Source organism: Staurois parvus, unplaced genomic scaffold (assembly GCF_062004578.1).
Source record: "Staurois parvus isolate SC_StPar_1 unplaced genomic scaffold, SC_StPar_1.0 ptg000361l, whole genome shotgun sequence".
Taxonomy (NCBI): domain Eukaryota; kingdom Metazoa; phylum Chordata; class Amphibia; order Anura; family Ranidae; genus Staurois; species Staurois parvus.
In genome coordinates, this window is record NW_028318157.1 from 1,512,412 (window position 1) to 1,532,516 (window position 20,105).

The 20,105-nt window shown below is 39.6% G+C and overlaps 1 protein-coding gene across 1 annotated transcript; it reads right to left on the reverse strand.

Moving 5' to 3' along the window:
• Window positions 1-1,011: 1,011 nt before the first annotated feature.
• Window positions 1,012-18,737, reverse strand: ESX1 (ESX homeobox 1). The gene is made up of 5 exons (XM_089684873.1): window positions 18,563-18,737; window positions 17,183-17,492; window positions 10,620-10,665; window positions 8,710-8,990; window positions 1,012-1,614 (listed from the first exon to the last, which is right to left on the reverse strand). The coding sequence occupies exons 1-5, from the start codon at window positions 18,735-18,737 to the stop codon at window positions 1,398-1,400; spliced, it is 1,029 nt and encodes a 342-aa protein (XP_089540999.1). The 3' UTR covers window positions 1,012-1,397.
• Window positions 18,738-20,105: the final 1,368 nt, after the last annotated feature.

Below are 20,105 nucleotides of genomic sequence, written 5' to 3' on the forward strand. Positions count from 1 at the left end.
AAAAATGAACTTCTTTCACATTGTCATTATGTGGTATTGTTTGTAGAATGTTGAGGAAAAAATGATTTTAGTCCATTTTGGAATAAGGCTGTAACATAACAAAATGTGGCAAAAGTTAAGCGCTGTGAATACTTTCTGGATGCAATGTATGTTGGTTTTGGTTATACTTATGATCCTGTATATTTAGCATTCCAAAAATAAACTACATTTTACTGAAATGTTTTGATCCTTGTGCCAATGATAGATTGAACATACAGTATATGTATCACATATATGCATGTTTGAAAAGTTTTAAGCCTGCATTGTAGTTTACAGTACAGAAAACGAACTTCCTATATATGATCCAAATATGTAAATATACCAATACATATTATATGTATATACAATTATATGTATATAGCAAGAAACATACAGTACATTCTGCATTAATAATTATCCTATCAAAATTAGCGTGTGCTCCAAATTGCCCCCCGCATTGTTCCTGTTTCTTCTTGCCGGAGGCTGCCATTTTGCTGAAATCCAGAGCTCCTGAGCAGCATTAAATCTTTAGCCTGTCAGCAGATTGGTCTCTACAAATTCAGCAGTGTGCCGAAAAATAGAGAGCAACTGAGCATGTGCAGAGTAGGGTGAGACAGTGTATTACTGGATTTTAAACAGCATAGGCATTTATTTTTAAAGTTTTATATTGCTATACCAGCAAAAGGGATCAGCCTGAAGAGATCCAGCTGGACTTAATTTTCTTAATAAAGTTCTACTTTAAGTTAACATTTTGTTTTTTAAACAATAAGGAGTTTTTCATAAAACAAAACAACTATTTTAGCAAAACAACAACAGTTTGAACTCAAGTATGGTGGTTGCAGCAGATGGAAGATGTACAAAAGCAAGGAATAAACATCAACTGACATAATCAAATACCATATTAATCTCTAATCAACTGCTATAATAAAATATCACATTATTAGTTTTTATTAAAATCACATCTGTAATGAAATTTGCCAAAATTTAGTTTTATTAAAAGTATAAAAATGTGAATAAACAGAAAATAGTTTATATGATATAAAGCTTTTGTGTGTCCTGTCTACGTATTATTCTCTTTAGTGGGAATTAATCAGCGACTTTGATGAGCATAGGTACTATTTTTGTGGGGCGGATTTACATTTTCAACTTGAAGACAGAATATGCTAGAGCCTTGTTGGAAACAAATGCTGGGAGATAAAACTTTTTTTCCTCCAACAATATATCTTTCTTGCAGGGATGGGTAGGCTCCGATACATAGGTATATTGTTATGTCTATAAAGTGTCTTACTGATTTAGCTTATTTTATATTTAGAATCTTCAGGATTTCACATCAAAATATAACTCCCATATAGACACTTAGGCAGCCATTTCCATAAGTCTCAGTTGCCACTGGGAAAGCTGGTCATGATGCCTACTGTGGGGACTTGTTCAGACTGTTCATTAGATATGAGTCTCAAACCTCCAACACTAGACTGCGATTTCCAGTCGCTGGTAGATGGATCACTAAAGATGGGCAGCTCAGGTCCAGAGGTAGCAGATGGGTTTTTTATAAGCAGAGAAGATGTGCTGATCAATGGGTTTAGAACACCGAGGAACCTGAAATTGAATATTAGAAATTAAATGTCGATCTCTAAATATTAATCATCAGCCTTAGAAACTGAGATGCAGGCATTACACCCTGCAAGTATACACAATGGAGCATCCTGCAATGGATTATGTGCCAATTTGTTTTATTATCTCAGCTCTTCCAAGTGGATCTTTTATACATTCTCAAGTCCCAGAATAGGTCTACAATCTAATGTCCACTGTAGTCTCCACTGTCTACTTCACATGTTCACATGTTGAGAATTTTAATTCTCCTGATTGAATCTAAGAAAATATTGCTATGTGTTGTATTGATTTTTTATTTTAATCCCATGAGATGATGTGAAAAAAAGGCAAAAAAGATTACTTTTTAGCTTGCTATAATTCCCCTCAAGCTAGGTAACTTTAACAATAGCTGTAGCCTAACTATAGCTATAAAAGTACACCATTTAGTTATGTGATGTTCGTGAAGCAGAATGGGTCAGTTAACTGGCTCCTGAACAGTTCTTGGTCTTTGGGGAGGATAATTTGTTGTCATACATGTGAAATATGGAAGGCAACAAGGAAATCACCTGGGAACTGCAATAACAACCATAATATAGATGCACAATACAATGCAATATTTTCTACATTTTCATAAAGTCCTCTTCAAAAAGTAGTTAATCAGAATGAGTGTGTGCTATGCTCAAACTAGATCCTGTGTGTGGTGATTTCACAATTTTGCTTCCAGACTTTGGGACTCAGATGTCTTCTTAGTCAGTTGCTCATTTGTAACTTGCCATATTGATTTGTAACTTGCCATACTGCAAGGGCCTCAGGACAGCTGACTAGCAGCGGACATGTTGGCTAATCGAGATAATTGTTAGCAAAAATGTGTCTTTATAAACCCTGTCCCTTGTTGAGTGTTATACAATGACCATGTTACTAGCCATTACTACTGAAAAGGCAGGCAGTACTACTATTTTGAGACATGCAAAAACATCAGGTGTCATAATGAACCATTGTAAATTTACAGAATTCTTAGTATACTCTGTGTGTGTGTCTTGGTACAGCATGGTTGTCTTTATTGGCATAAGCATAGAAAAATCCAGAAGGTCCAGTGGCTGCTCGCTGTACTGTTAATGGTCGTTGATTATTCTGCAAGAATGAGTAACTCACTCTGTCCCCAATTTGAAGTCCGTTAGTGCAGGGTATGGGCATACACTTAAGCAGATGCCCATGCCAAGCTGTCAAACATGATTATTATCTGGGTACAAATATATTTTATAGGATATCTAAACAACCTAAAACAAATATTTAAAGTATTACAAAAGCCAGGACCCTGCGTTCATTCTATCTGGTCTCCCACAGTACACACTACATGGAAATGCATTTAATTTAGTAAATATAAACTGCTAAATTCCTTTTCCCATCAGCAGTTAGAGCAGTCTTGTGACTTCTAGCAGTGTCCAGCAGAGAACTGGTTAAAGCTTGTAGGAGGAATTTTCATTCTGCTCTAGGAGGATGCAGGACCCCTGACCTCTGTCTGGACAGTGCTGATTGGCCCTGTGCTGATCAAATGCACTTTGCCAAGAAAAATAAAACCTCTCTGGCAATACACACCAAACTGAGCATGTGCAGAGTGTCTCTACATGATATATCTTATCAGGAGATAAGAGGGGGACTCTGGAAGAAGGGGAGGATCAGAGAAGTCAGGATCAATGCAATGCAAAGGATTAACCCCTTAAGTTCCACAGTGAGTATAACAAGCATGCTTTACTGCATATATAGATTGATTTTACTGTTGTGGGTTTAGTAACACTTTAATATATGGAACCTTGCAAGTCTTTAAAAGAAGTGTTTGTATTAGTTTTCGGATTAAGTATATTTTCTGCAATTACAGAAAGATGCCTGTTGATCTTGCCAGAATTTCTTTGTCCTTGTAATATCCTGTGAACTGATCTGTTATCTCAAACAATGTTATTATGTTCCAAAGCAAACTTCTGTGATCACCCTTCCAATGAAATGAAGATTATTATTACAGTTTATGTGTGAGATGGGGAAACAGCTTTGAACACTGATTGAAGTAAATTAAAAATGTTCTGACTGACATTCTGCAGTTTAGCCACAAGATGTCACTGTTTTTTCTAACACAGCCACAGACTGCATAGAGATTTCTATATTCATGAAGGGGTGGGGTTTTAGACTTGGGAAGTGAACAGGAAAAGGAGAGGAGAGCAGCCATGTTTGAGAGAGAGAAGGGGGGGCTGTGTGATCTTAGAATCCGATGCCATCCAGATGTGAGGACAGCCCTCCATAATCAGAAATTCAGTTGAGTAAAGCTGATGGTGTTCAAGACGCTAACCCTGTTCAAAGAAAGGAAGATTGTGGTCAGGAAGCTGATGGGAAGCTGAGGAACTAAGCAATATATATACTGTGATATTGCAAGCTTCATGGAGAGACATTTGTTCTGTTCAGAGTCACCGGCGGATGCAAAGCAGACCCGGTTAGGTAAGGTCGTGCACGCACCTCATTTCAGTGTTGGCGCCTATAGGACTGAGACAGGCCTATAGTTAGTTAGGGTCTCTGTTTGTGTCAGGCCACAAGTGTTGTTTCTGATCATTGGAAGGACTCCACAACTTAAAGTGACATTTCACATTGGAGAGCTGATAAAATCCTACAAACTCAAGCCAGACTGGCATTTTGCTCAGAAGGAATACTCAGGCACGTGCTACAGGACCAGTTATGGGAGGGGGAATACTGTGGATTTGTGTAAGATTGTTAGCTGTTGTGCTGCACCGCAGGCTAGCCCATACCATACACCCATACACTGATTCTTGTTCTTTTAGGGTAATACAGGTAAGGTGTGGTAGCTTAGTTGTGCCCACCAGTAGGTAAATTACTACACTTTCTACCTTCATCCATCAGAAGGCGCCGTGCTGTGCAGCACAAGGGTCTTAGCCTTTGGGCTGGGTGTATGTAAATGTATTGTATATTCCAGCATTTGTGGTTTTGTTTGCCACATCCAAGTAAAATTCTGTTGTGACAAAAGCTGGTGTTGGGGTTGCTTTCCTCGTTCGTGATTTCACTGTATCCTGGGGAGCCCACCCCGGTACACGGCTTACAACTGCAGCCCTTTTCATATATTGTACATTCACATCAGTCCCCAACCCAACGTACAATCTAAGGTTCCTAACTCACATTTATACTAGGGCCAATTTATTAGGGAGCCAATTAGAAGATAAAGAGGTGTTTGTAGTCCAACTGTAGTCTAGGATGATAATGCTGCAACTCTTTAGATTCAGTGTAGTAAGTAAGAGTTGTTACTCTAGCACAGGAAATGTGTTATTGGCAGGATCATTAAATTAAAATAAAGCAAAAAATTCTGAAAAATGGAGACTTATTCAGACACCAGAACTGAAGAACTAAGGATTGGGAAGCAGCAATATACAGTCAGGTCCATACATATTGGGACATCAACACAATTCTAACATTTTTGACTCTATACACCACCACAATGGATTTGAAATGAAACAAACAAGATGTGCTTTAACTGCAGACTGTCAGCTTTAATTTGAGGGTATTTACATCCAAATCAGGTGAACGGTGTAGGAATTACAACAGTTTGCATATGTGCCTCTCACTTGTTAAGGGACCAAAAGTAATGGGACAATTGGCTTCTCAGCTGTTCCATGGCCAGGTGTGTGTTATTCCCTCATTATCCCAATTACAATGAGCAGATAAAAGGTCCAGAGTTCATTTCAAGTGTGCTCTTTGCATTTGGAATCTGTTGCTGTCAACTCTCAAGATGAGATCCAAAGAGCTGTCACTATCAGTGAAGCAAGCCATCATTAGGCTGAAAAAACAAAACAAACCCATCAGAGAGATAGCAAAAACATTAGGCGTGGCCAAAACAACTGTTTGGAACATTCCTAAAAAGAAGGAACGCATCGGTGAGCTCAGCAACACCAAAAGACCCGGAAGACCACGGAAAACAACTGTGGTGGGTGAGCGAAGAATTCTTTCCCTGGTGAAGAAAACACCCTTCACAACAGTTGGCCAGATCAAGAACACTCTCCAGGAAGTAGGTGTATGTGTGTCAAAGTCAACAATCAAGAGAAGACTTCACCAGAGTGAATACAGAGGGTTCACCACAAGATGGAAACCATTGGTGAGCCTCAAAAACAGGAAGGCCAGATTCGAGTTTGCCAAACGACATCTAAAAAAGCCTTCACAGTTCTGGAACAACATCCTATGGACAGATGAGACCGAGATCAACTTGTACCAGAGTGATGGGAAGAGAAGAGTATGGAGAAGGAAAGGAACTGCTCATGATCCTAAGCATACCACCTCATCAGTGAAGCATGGTGGTGGTAGTGTCATGGGGTGGGCATGTATGGCTGCCAATGGTACTGGTTCTCTTGTATTTATTGATGATGTGACTGCTGACAAAAGCAGCAGGATGAATTCTGAAGAGTTTCGGGCAATATTATCTGCTCATATTCAGCCAAAAGCTTCAGAACTCATTGGACGCTTCACAGTGCAGACAATGACCCAAAGCAGACTGCAAAAGCAACCAAAGAGTTTTTTAAGGGAAAGAAGTGGAATGTTATGCAATGGCCAAGTCAATCACCTGACCTGAATCCGATTGAGCATGCATTTCACTTGCTGAAGACAAAACTGAAGGGAAAATGCCCCAAGAACAAGCAGGAACTGAAGACAGTTGCAGTAGAGGCCTGGCAGAGCATCACCAGGGATGAAACCCAGCGTCTGGTGATGTCTATGCGTTCCAGACTTCAGGCTGTAATTGACTGCAAAGGATTTGCAACCAAGTATTAAAAAGTGAAAGTTTGATTTATGATTATTATTCTGTCCCATTACTTTTGGTCCCTTAACAAGTGGGAGGCACATATGCAAACTGTTGTAATTCCTACACCGTTCACCTGATTTGGATGTAAATACCCTCAAATTAAAGCTGACAGTCTGCAGTTAAAGCACATCTTGTTCATTTCATTTCAAATCCATTGTGGTGGTGTATAGAGCCAAAAATGTTAGAATTGTGTCGATGTCCCAATATTTATGGACCTGACTGTATAACATTTTTGATTTTTGATCTAGATATCTTTGGTTTAACATCATTTAGGTGAAGTTCTTGGAATACGACTTTGTGTGCGTGTTACACTGAAGTACCATTACAATACCAGAGACAGGGTGAACAATTATAATCTGAAGATAACTCCTATGTTAAAAATCTTTTGAAGAAGACTACAGCAGTAAAAAACTATATTGCAGTCACAGACCATATTACCTAACTAGTTCTAAAACTTAAAGTGGCAGCATAAGATAATACAATAGCCCTGTTGTCAGACTTTAAATGGTAATATTGGCACCAGTGGTTGAAAATATTTCTATATTCCGGTTATATCCCATTATATCTCCCTCTGGGACAGAATCAAATCTCGATATCCTATCCAATCGCCGCATAATCCTCTTCTCTCGCACCTTCGAAACCCGGCCTCCTCTCCAGTCTGGTCTTCTCCACATTCTTTCGCACTTTGGTCCTCAGCAAACCTTCTTTGAGCCCATCACTTTTTGACCCACACAGGTATCAAATCTTTCCCGTCCCTTAGAGAATCGCATTCTCTACCAGCGTCCGAAATCTTTATATACCTTCAACTGAAGTACTTCTATACCCCCTTATCAACCACTTTGTGCTCTGTTCGCTCCATGACCTTCTTCGAAAGTGCGTGCAAGAATGACCCACACAGGCAGGGCCTCATCTCCACCCTTTACACTCTACTACTAAATCCCGAGTCTTCCCCTGGCCCCCCATATGTCGCTAAGTGGGAAAAAGACCTAGGATCCAAGCTGAGCTCTGACGGTTGGGACCGCATTTGGTCGGCAACCAAATCCTCCTCACAGAACGTGGTAGCGGTTGAGACTAACTACAAGGTCTTGATCCATGGTACCTAGTCCTGGCAAGGATTGCTAAATATACTCTGGGTTACTTTCCAGATTGTTTTCGGGGCTGTGCGATGGCGGGAACGTATCTCCATATTTGGTGGTCCTGCCCAGCTGTTCAAGTTTTCTGGGTCGGAATCTTCCGCATGCTGTCTACTCTTTTTGTACAACCACTATCGCCTACCCCAGACATTGTCTTACTAAATTTGTGACTCCCCTCGATATCCAAGACCCAATTCAAACTTCTCTTACAGGTTACTACAGCTGCCAAACAAATTATAGTTAAATCCTGGAAATCTCCATCCCTGTGCATTCTGGCAGTTCGGAATAAGGTGACTCAGGCAATGATACATGCTAAAGTGGAAGCTGCCATTACAGACACTGTCCCTAAATTTTTATCAGTTTCGACCCCCTGGGTGGAACACTTCCTTCTTCCTTGATGAATCATTGCTCCTCCCCTAATAATCTCCTTTACCTGATGTTAGTCCTGAGCTTTGGTCCAGTCCCAAGTCCTCCCCAATCTTCTGGTAGTCACACGCTCTGTTCTCACTCCTCTTCTCCCCTTTTCTTGTTTTTTTTTTTCTCTTATTCTATCCGTTCACGCTATTCTGATCCTCTCTCTTTGCCTTTCAGGAAATCCGTCCACATGGAGTACTACTTATTGGTTTCCAATCAACAATATCCTGCTCCTTTTACTTTGCATTACTCACTCCCACTCATTGCGGTTTCTTCTCTGTTTACAAATGTTGGAACTTTAACGTTGGCCACCAGGCCTCGTCTTAATTCTTTCCTACTGTGAATGTTCTTTGCATATTGTATGTATGCCATGTAACTTTAAACCCCAATAAAAAGTTTGAACAAGAAAATATTTCCATATACAAATCACCTCTGAGTGATTACCATTGAATTGTTACTGCAGTGCTGCTGAATATGGCAAAATAACTAGGATTTTTGGGTGGAGTTGGAAAATGTTACAGCAAACGCCTCTGAACTGCATTTCCCACCCAGCTTGCTTGTGTGTCAAGTGTATTTTAAAACAGTACTTTGTAACATTAGGCAACATTTATATATTGATATTAGAATGGATAATGTCAGTAAGTATACTAAGCTAGAGTTAAATAAAACTTAATTACTAACACACCTGGAAAATGTAAGAAACAAGTTTACCTTCCAAAGTAAGGATTGAGAACAGGATGTCTGAAGAGTGATGTCCAGGACATAGGGCTGAGTGCGCCTAGGTTTGCTGTGCTGGATGGAGGGGAGACCGACGGTGCTGTCACTGTTGAAAGTGGTAGTGTCCTCCAAAGAGGGTCAATAAGAGGACTGGGGGTCAAAGGAAAATCAAGATACAGCCCCATAGGGTGTCTGACATGGAATGCAGGGTTAGCACCAAACAGTTCTGTTTTCTCACGTTTTCTCCACTTTGCTCTTCGATTTTGAAACCAAACCTATACCAATAAATGAGAAATTATTATTTATTATTTATTATTTAGTTGTTACTAAATTAAATATTAAAAAATATTTAATTTAGTAATAACTGTACATAGAAATTATAGTGCCTTGTCCAAAATGTGATTGTTTCTACATTCTTAATAATATATGCCAACATATATACATATTGGGGTTGATTTACTAAAGAAAAATAGGTTGTGCACTGCAAGTGCAGTTGCTCTAGATCTGAGGGGAACATGCAAGGAAAATAAGAAGACAGCATTTTTACTTGCACATGATTGAAAGAAAGAAATCAGCAAAGCTTCACCTCATTTCAGAGCTTCCCCTCAGATCTAAAGCAACTGCACTTGCAGTGCACTTGGAGTGCAAAGTATAGTTACCTTTAGTAAATCAACCCCATTGAAATATAGCAGTGTAAAAATCATGACCATGGCAGGAAGAAGGGAAATAACTACTGGCTGGAAAGGATACTTTGATTTCATGCTAAATAGCTTAAGTATTGCAGTAATAGATATAATACCATAAAGGAGAGGGATAGCAATAAACATTGTGCTTTGTTTCTCAGCTGATAAAGAAGCTTGCTGACATGCCCCAGGTGGTGGGTCCTTGATTCTCTGGGCTCACAGGAAGTGGGTTGAATTATTCTAAGGCCCCTTTCAGATGGGGCAGACCCGTCAGTGGATCTGCCTGCTCAGCGGGGGATCTCTCTGCTGCAGAGCAGACACAGACACATCCCGCTGTCTTCTATGGGGCGGTTGGATGGAAACGGACCAGATGGATGAGGAATGGATCTCCATCTGTCTGTTTTTGGCATACAGGATCGGATCGCATGCCAGCGGGTGTCAGCAGACACTTGTCTGCTGACACCTGCTCTTCCATAGAGGTCTATAGATGGTCTGATCGGGTCCACCTGAAAAACTGACAGGCGAACCTGATTGGACCATCAGTGTGAAAGGGGCCTAAGAGTCACTCAACCCTGACAAAGACTGGCAGCGCTGGTCAGAGCTGTGAGTCTGTGGGGGGATAGCTGTGTTTTTACTGCTATTACTGCTAAGACCTGCTTTAGTCTTCTGTACCTCCATTTAGTTTGTTTGTTACCAGTGCAATGCTAGCAGACTGGTTAAGTGTGATGAGCTCTGCTGCTATTTGTTATACAGTATATCAGAAAATCACTCCCAAAGTCCTGTACATTTTTAGAGAACATCCATTCTGTACATTGGTTAGGCACGATTATTTAAAACTGTGAGAAGGAATTAAGAAATAATGACCAAAGAACCAATGAACCAACGAACTAATGAGCCAAAGAAACAATGCAAACATGAGTAAAGGAATAAGGTTAAAAACAACCAAACAATGACTTGTGAAACAAAGTAACTAGGAAAGGAATAATAAAATAAAGGCTGAGGATTGGATCACTAAATATCTACATGTATGACATGAATGTGCAAAGTACAGTAACTGAAAGTGATCAAACAAAAATAATCTTTCATTGATCTTAAAAAAGTAAAATTTGTTTGGTTGATGGATTACTGCACATTTCCCATATTGCTTGTTGCTCATCGCTTCTGATTCTCATTGCCTTAATAAATACACCTCTATATGCCAAAACTGTGAATTGCACAGACCTGCACTCTTGCTTCAGTTAGGTCCAGCCGCATTGCAAGGTCCTCTCTACAGAAAGAAATAATAAGAATGAGCATTAAAATGTGCTATGTTCATTAAACGAATCTGGTTCTGTAGAAAATATACTTATTCAAAAGTAAAATATGTTGAGGACTTACAACAGATTCACTTTACTTTGGTAACTCAGATCCATGTGAATACCATTGGAAGATTCATGTTATTTCTGATTCACATATGATTTATTCAAGGTGAAGTGCAACATGTAAAGAAGCATTAATAATTAATTTAGTGATTTGATACACGATTGTTTGTGATGGGTTGCTGCACTTTGTGTATCACATTGCTTTTTCTATGATTTTATTAAACAAACTGTTTGTGTGGCTATCTTACCAACACAATACAGATTGCCAGCATGACTGGGTTTTATATGTGTCCACAATAACAATTAGGTAACCAATAGAAAATAAAAAATGATGTTCATATTATATATCATATCATATCAAATTATTTATCATATCAGCTAATATACTTTTTACTATATAGTATAGATTGCTGAGTCCCTTGAGTCAAATGACTATCAAAATAATATCCAGTGAAATGGCCACTAAACATGACCTGCCTACATTTTATAGACGATTTTTTATAAACCGTTTTTAGTATCATTTGTGGATGAATGCTATATAACATTAAAGTGCATCAAAAGCCCAAATGTTGGAAACTCTGTCAGGCTTTATTGCTGTCTGTGTCATGTGCCCATTTCTCACTGTGACCATGGAAGCAAGGGAAAACCCCAAATTGGGATAGCCACCAAAAATCTTCCATTGGTGACACTTTTTGCAGTGTCACCTGTCTAGGAGGGGATGTCCTTGCCTTGGAGAGATTTCCTCTCACTTCCTGTTAGGAAAGGAAGTAAAGAGTAATTTCCACAATGAGACACAGAGTGCAACAAAAGGATTTTCTATACATTCCCTTCTCCAAAAGAAATAAAAACATGTGTGCTTTAGACACATTAAAGCGGAACCTTACCATGAATGAATTCCCTTCTCCCCCCTTCATCTGTGCCACCATTTAAAAAAAAAAAAAAAGCATTATTAAAATTTAGTCCCCATCATCCAGCGCTATATAGCATATAGTTGCTATATTGCTCTGGATGATGTAGTAAGCAAAGAGAGACAGCAGTGCCACTCTAAGTATAGATGGTTAAAATCAAGCAGATTTAATGGTAAAATTGCACTCACATAGATAGGTAACAGGTAGGCATGTCAAGTGATGGAGGTCCAGTGGGAGCATCAGGTCCTTTGGCCGTGCTCTGGGTGTTTTCCCACTGGTGTCCAGGGCTCAGCGAGTAGCAGAGAGGGGCAGGGAGGCTCACAGGGATAATTTCACCGCATGGACCAGATTTCCAAGATGGCGTGCAATCGGAGCATGCTCACTCCTTTATCAGGCTGATGATCCCACTGGACCTCCATCACTTGACATGCCTGCCTGTTACCTATTCATGTGAGTGCAATTTTACCATTAAATCTGCCTGATGTCTCTCTTCTCTACCTGCATTAGGAGTATCTACAAGCTCTTACAGCCAGCTGCCTCCTCAGACAAGTCCATACTACTACAAGCCCCCTACTATAGATGGACTTGGACACCACCTCCATATGGACCTTCCAGGTTGGCTCTGAGGAAGAGGCTGAGTCCTCGAAACGCGTTAGCAAGTTGGTCATCCAGGGTTCCATTGTTGTTGACTCAGATGCTATATGGATTGAACATCGCTGTTCATTGTGATGTGCCTGTGTTTTATATGTCTATTGTGGTATGATACCTACCATATTTTTCGCTCCATAAGACGCACTTTTTCCCCCCCAAAAAAGGGGGTAAAATGTCAGTGCGTCTTATGGAGCAAATATGGAGCGGCCGGTCCGGTATTTCCACCGCCGCCGTGTCAGAATACAGGGACGGCTGCTCAGCTCTGCAGTGGGACCTTACCTGTTCCTCTATCCAGCGCCGCGCTGTCTTCCCGGCTTCTGTAGTGTGGGCGCTCAGCTTGACAGCCGGGTGCCCAGTGTACATGCACGAGAAGCGGTGCGCTTTGTGAATGGTAAGGCGGCACCTGGGACACATGACAGGTCCCAGAAGCCGCCGGACCAATCACAAAGCGCAGCGCTTCTCGCTCATGCGCACTGGGCACCCGGCTGTCAAGCTGAACGCCCATACCACAGAAGCCGGGAAGACAGCGCGGCGCTGGATAGAGGAACAGAAAAGGTCCCACTGCAGAGCGGACACTAACCAAAGAACAACTCCGCAGAAGTAAGAGCGGGTACCTGTCAAAATCAGGTACCCGCCCCCTCCCTCCCCAAAGGTCAGCAGTCATCGCCTGTACTGTCCGCAGTCTCTGGTCATCTCCTGTACTGTCCGCAGTCTCTGGTCATCTCCTGTACTGTCCGCAGTCTCTGGTCATCTCCTGTACTGTCTGCAGTCTCTGATCATCTCCTGTACTATGTCCGCAGTCTCTGGTCATCTCCTGTACTGTGTCCACAGTCTGACCATCTCCTGTACTATGTCTGCAGTCTCTGATCATCTCCTGTACTATGTCCGCAGTCTCTGGTCATCTCCTGTACTGTGTCCGCAGTCTGACCATCTCCTGCACTATGTCCGCAGTCTCTGATCATCTCCTGTACTATGTTCGCATTCTCTGGTCATCTCCTGTACTGTGTCCGCAGTCTGACCATCTCCTGTACTATGTCCGCAGTCTCTGATCATCTCCTGTATTATGTCCGCATTCTCTGGTCATCTCCTGTACTGTGTCAACAGTCTGACCATCTCCTGTACTATGTCCGCATTCTCTGGTCATCTCCTGTACTGTGTCCACAGTCTGACCATCTCCTGTACTATGTCCGCAGACTCTGATCAGCTCCTGTACCGTGTCCGCAGTGTCTGGTCATCTCCTGTAGTACGACCGCAGTCTCTGGTCATCTCCTGTACTATGTCCGCAGTCTTTGATCATCTCCTGTACTATGTCCGCATTCTCTGATCATCTCCTGTACTATGTCCGCATTCTCTGGTCATCTCCTGTACTGTGTCCGCAGTCTGACCATCTCCTGTACTGTGTCTGCAGTCTGACCATCTTCTGTACTATGTCCGCAGTCTCTGATCATCTCCTGTACTATGTCTGCAGTCTCTGGTCATCTCCTGTACCGTGTCCGCAGTCTCTGGTCATCTCCTGTAGTGTGTCCGCAGTCTCTGGTCATCTCCTGTACTATGTCTGCATTCTCTGGTCATCTCCTGTACTGTGTCCGCAGTCTGACCATCTCCTGTACTGTGTCTGCAGTCTGACCATCTCCTGTACTATGTCCGCAGTCTCTGATCATCTCCTGTACTATGTCTGCAGTCTCTGGTCATCTCCTGTACCGTGTCCGCAGTCTCTGGTCATCTCCTGTACTGTGTCCGCAGTCTCTGGTCATCTCCTGTACTATGTCCGCAGTCTCTGGTCATCTCCTGTACTATGTCTGCAGTCCATTGGTTTAGAATATTTTTTCCCGTTTTCTGCCTTTAAAACCTAGGTGCGTCTTATGGTCAGGTGCGTCTTATGGAGCGAAAAATACGGTACTTTTTATACTTTCATGAAATATTGTTTACGATAATGCACTAGGCCGGTGCGCCCTCTTTTTGTTTTTCTTTCGCATTCAGTGGAAAATTTTCCCCTCTATTACATTTCTGGGGATAACCCAAAATTTGGGGTTTTCTTTACTTCCACTTTCAGTGATAATGATAAACAGGATAAATAGAGAAGGTAAATGTCCCTAATGGGGCACAGACCTCTATATAAACCTGTGTTTTAATTCATCTCCACTCTGTCCAAAACGAGAAAAAAAGTTTTGTTTTAGTTATACTTTAAGTTGATAGAAGAAAGGCCACATAGAATTTGATACCACTGTCAAATATCTCAGTTTCTGTGCAGGAGTGTAGGTTCTAGGTAGCTATCTCATCCTGGTATACACTTACTGGTGTATTCAGTGAAGCAACGCAGAGAGTAATGGGAATGTGCACAGTGCAGTAACCCGAAACAACCAGCCATAAATCATCACAATTCATGTGACTAAAATAAATACAATCTGATTGCTGTGGGTTACTGCAGTGCACACCTCGATTGCTCTTTGCACTTCCTAAACGAACAAGCCACAAACTGTCATCTGCGACAATAGCACAACTATATAGCATGTAATAGTATTGTTATATCATTGAGAAGAAAGCTCTGATGCTGATTTCATATAATGAGCTGTGCTCATGAGTCTATGTACTGTTTTTATTTGACAACAATCTGTAATGCGACAGTTGCATTATATTTTCATCCCATTTACAGCACAGAGTAATGCAAGCCATTTGTACTCTCTGATTATTCTACATACTACTGGAGGTATCTTAAGATAACCTTGTAGTGAATATATTATAACTAAAGATTTTGTTTGCATAATGATGTCTCATTTAGCATTTTAAAATCATTAGTAATTTCCTAAGGGCCATATTCATAAAAGCATTAGGCTAAGTACCATGCATGTAAATTAAGTTAAATGTCTGGTAAAGCTTGACATCTAATAATGATCTCAAAGTTCAAAACCAATGCTTTGAATATTATTATTTTATAAATCTTTCATTGTGTTTGTGGAATGTGTAGCTCCAAGTTATGGATAACATGATGTCAAGGTACTTAGCAATCCTTCTGGATATGGTTGTCACAGTAAACATTTGTTAGCCACATGTATTTGCCATTTGCTGATTTCATTGATGCATAAACAGTGTTTAATGGATAACATCCTTGTAATGCCAAAAGCGAGAACTAGGCTTGAAAACAATAGCCCTTTCCCAGGTTGTAGATTTTCAAAGCGGGGAACCCTGGCACAAACCTGGATCTATCAGGATGGCATTTTTCATTTCTATCCAAGATAGCCAATTAATGGCTGTGATGTCAATACATTTTCGGACATTATTTTGAAGATCCATGATGTGCTGGCAATATATGCTTTTTTGTGCTGCCGATATATATTATTTGACTTGTGCTGACACCAGTTCCCAGACAGTGGTTGCTATAGTATCCACTTGCTTCAAGCCATTTCCAAGAATGTGTGCGATAGGAATAGTCAACTAACATTTTCTCCCTGTGCCTGCGTGGGTTTTCTCCGAGTATTCCGGTTTCCTCCCACACTCCAAGGACATGCCGGTAGGTTAATTGGCTGTCTAAATTGGCCCTAGTATGTGTATGTATGAATGTGAGTTAGGGACCTTGGGTTGTAAGCTCCTTGAGGACAGGGAATGATGTGATGTACAATATACTGTATATGTAAATGCTGCATAAATCATTGGCACTAAATAAATACCTGTAATAATAATAATAATAATAATAATAATAATAAAAAAATTAGACATGATTGATAAATGTGTATGTAAACAGAAGCTGCACCACACAAGTTAGGTATTGCAGTGAATGTGGGCATGAAAGCAATATTTCTAGTACTGTCATTCACGGTTAACTCTAAATTGTAAACCTGTAAAGCCTTTTAAAGCATCACTTATGTACAATTTTGGGTATCATAGTTTTTTGCCATGTCACAGGCACTTGGAAATTTTAAGACTTGATGTGGTTGATATCTATTTACTCTACACAGGTCTGTCTAAAATATATTACCTTGTACTTTATGGTGCTTGTATGCTCTAAAATAAATTTGGCATAAAAATTGCCACACTTTTATTCTACAGGGCCTCTACTTTCATATAATTGTTTGTGGGTTTTAAGTTATTTTGTAGAAAAAAATGCATATGCATGTAAAAAATTAAAATGTGTGTAAAAATAAAAAAAATGCCCTGGGTGCAAAGTGGTTAAAATCAATTAAACTCATCTAAATATATACCAGGTACACAGTGTTCAAAGTCCTACATTTTTTTTCTTTAGAAAGCAGCCACAGCCAGAGAAGAAAACACTGTGACCTGCCAGCATGCTGCAGAGTAGGACCCTTACTCTTTTTGCAGAGGTCCAATACCCTCCTGCTTAGTCAGACTTGCAATCAGCAATGTTCATACTCCCTGCTGATTAAAGAAACATAACTCTCATGCAGGGGATGTGTTTGCAGAGAGACCACTGTTTCCACACAGAGAACAAGGGACTTTTTCTATAACATGCTGGCAAAGGACAGACTTTTCTACTCAGGCTTCAGTAGCTGTCCAAAGAACAGAAACTGTAAGACTTTGAACAACTTTGCAGTTAAAATGAAAACAAAATGAAAAGTAGAACACATATTACAGCTTTGACTCCTCATAAGGAGCTGCTCTAGCATTTGCTGACTTTCTTTGGTTGAATAGGTTCCCGTATCATTTGCTGTTTTCTTCTGGTTGAATAGAGAGACCAGCCAATATCTATTTTGAGAAGTTATTTGAATCTTGTTATATCATACCATACCATACCAGGTAAAGGCTGATGTTTAAAAACTTTAAGCTTTTCAACAGCTGGAGAACTTTAGGTTGCCTAAGCTTGACCTATAATCCTAACAACAGTTTTGAAGCAATAAACAGTGAACGCTACCTGGTAAACACATCTGGGTAATGGGACTTCATGAAGGCCCTCTCCAGCTCTTCTAGCTGATAGTTACTGAAGGTAGTGCGGTAGCGGCGCTGCTTCCTTTTTTCTGTGGCAACAGACAGTTCAACCTCTGTGTTCTGCTGTTTTTCAGCTTGCTCTTTCCTATCAATGACTTTACTATTTTCTGGCTCATCTGTGGTCATGTTGCCTCCATTGGCCACTTCGGTTAATGTTCTTTCCTTTTCCTTGATTTTGACATGGGAACCAAAGTTGTATACGATCTTCACAGGAGAGGATGCAATCTCTTTTTTACCTAAACAAAAATCACAGTTTGTGATTAATTATCTCTTCATTCCAAAATATCCTCCTTTTCTAATGGTAATTATATTTTTTCCATTCCATGATTTTATAAAAAAAACAAATTGACTGGAATTAGGTGGAGCTCCTGCTTCAGGTACCAACATTGTGAACAAAGCTTTGTTTACATCTACTGTATGAAAACAAATATCCTCAAATATTAAATTATGGATTTGGTGGCGGAGCATATTCTCCTTAATTATTGAGTTATTTACTAAAGATTAATTTCTATTTCTATTATTATTACAATTTTTTCATATGTACATATTTTTCCCGCATAACCTGGATAAACATTGTTTGTTCTAGCAGCAACAATTGCAAGGTGAAGAGGCCAGCTGTGCAAGATTTTTCTATCTATACTGACCTATAGTATTACACCAAAATATTATTAGAGTGGTATACTGTATGCCCACATCTTATGTCTAAAACTGCTGTCTCCTCCAGTTAATTTGATATATATATAGGTAGATTACAAAATAAATATATAATAAAAAACACAATAAAATAGTAATAAATAGCATTTAAAACGCAAAAAAAAAATAATGAATATATATTTTTTAAAATCTATATTATATATATAAAATACAGTGTTGATAATTGCATTTGATGATACACAGTAACACCAATCAAATTCGTAGTTTGATGTTTATTTGTAAGCTATTATAATACCTCTAATCCTTATTAAGCAAAATATATGTACTAAAGTATGCTACCACTTTATTTTTGTTTAAAAATATATAAATATATAAAAATATATAAAAGTTTCAATCTCCTAGATATCTGCAATATTACTACATTTGTTTAAGCCTTTACTGGAAAACTATACCACCTTTAGTCTTAAAAATGTTTTTACATCTTTACAGTCTGTTGTGCGTGTTTCTATACTTTACATAAAAAAAAATAATTATATATATATATATATATATATAAACTTTGATGCCCCATGGTCTTGTATATAATATGATGGATAGGAATAACCAGACATCCTATGTCTGCATGCTTCTATGCCACATGACAAGTACTCACCAGCATTTAGTGGCTTTATTGAGTGGTCCTCTGGGGGTCTCTTCTTGTCTCCTGAACTTTGGGGTACTCCTAGAATGCTTTCAATGAAGTATGGGGTTAGCAGCTGGGCAGGGGGCTGTGCAGGGCAGGCAGTCTCTTTGGAGCTGTCCGGAGGAGAGGGTGCTGAAGTCTGCATATTGCCTGAGTAAAATTCTATGTAATGTTGAGGACGTGCAACCTGTAGTGGACTGTGAGCACAGGACATCCTCTTCTACTCATCTCATTGGTTATGACACTGTCCTCCACATGTCCCTGTCGTCATTATCACACACTTCAAACCATAAAAGAGGGTGGGCACTTCTGGTGACATTTATTTTTAAAGCAGAAACCGGTGCAAGTGCTTAAGAGATTATTACACAAACTATTGTCCTGTTAAAGCCTAACTAGGGACCCTGCAGCTGGAAAGCCCATTTAAATAGTAACTCTACACAGTGTCCCAAAGTAATGCTAGGCATGAAAATACAAATCCTTTGGCACAGTTTTCACAATGGATCTATATTCTTTTGAATTTATATTGAGTTTTATTATTTTTCATGAATTGAAATTGTAAGACAATCACATGAATGTGGCTAATGTCTATAAATACACAAAACTATTTTGATTTTGTAGATTTGTAAATATTTCTATGGTTATGATAATGAGAACATTAAGTAATCTGTCAGGGAAATTATTCTTTTATAGCCTGATGGATTTATGTTGAACATATTCTCTCATGTGTTAAACTGCATTGAGAACTTTAAAAGATGCTACTGTTGCAAAATAATCAGTAGTAAAAACAGTCATAGCAGAAGGTTTCAAAGAGTTGTGAATACTGCGGATTTGTTCAAGAATTCTGCAGATGAATATTGAGAATTGCTGCACTTACACCAAGTTTAGAATTACTTTATAAAAGTTATCTTTACACTGCAAGACTTTGTTAACATAACATGCTATTTTATCTTAAAGTGCTATTAAACCTTCCTTTTTTAATCACTTGACCTCTGGAATATTTTACTCCCTTCATGAACAAGCCATTTTGTTTGCTATTTAGCACTGTGTTACTTTAACTGGCATTTGTGCAGTTATGCAGCACTGTACCCATGTTAAATTTATATAATTGTTTTCACACAAATAGAGCTTTCTTTTGGTGATATGTGTTCACCACTGGATTTTTTATTTTTCATCAATTCTGATGTACTGATGGCCTATCTCATTTCTTGAGGCCCTTAAAGTGCCAGGACAGTACAAATTCCCCCCAAATGACCCCTTTCTGAAAAGTAGACAGTCTGAGGTATTTAGTAAGAGCTATGGCAAGTATTTTGAACTTGTAATTTTTTGTCAAAATTTTTTTGAAAATGAAGAAATTAAATAAAATGTGTTTTTTATATACTCACCAATGCAGCACAGCACAGCATCATCATATGATTGGTGTGCTGCTGATCAGGGACACTGGGGACACTGGGGACACTGGGGACACTGGGGTTTATTTACTAAAGCTGGAAAGTGCAAACTCAGGCTCACTTCT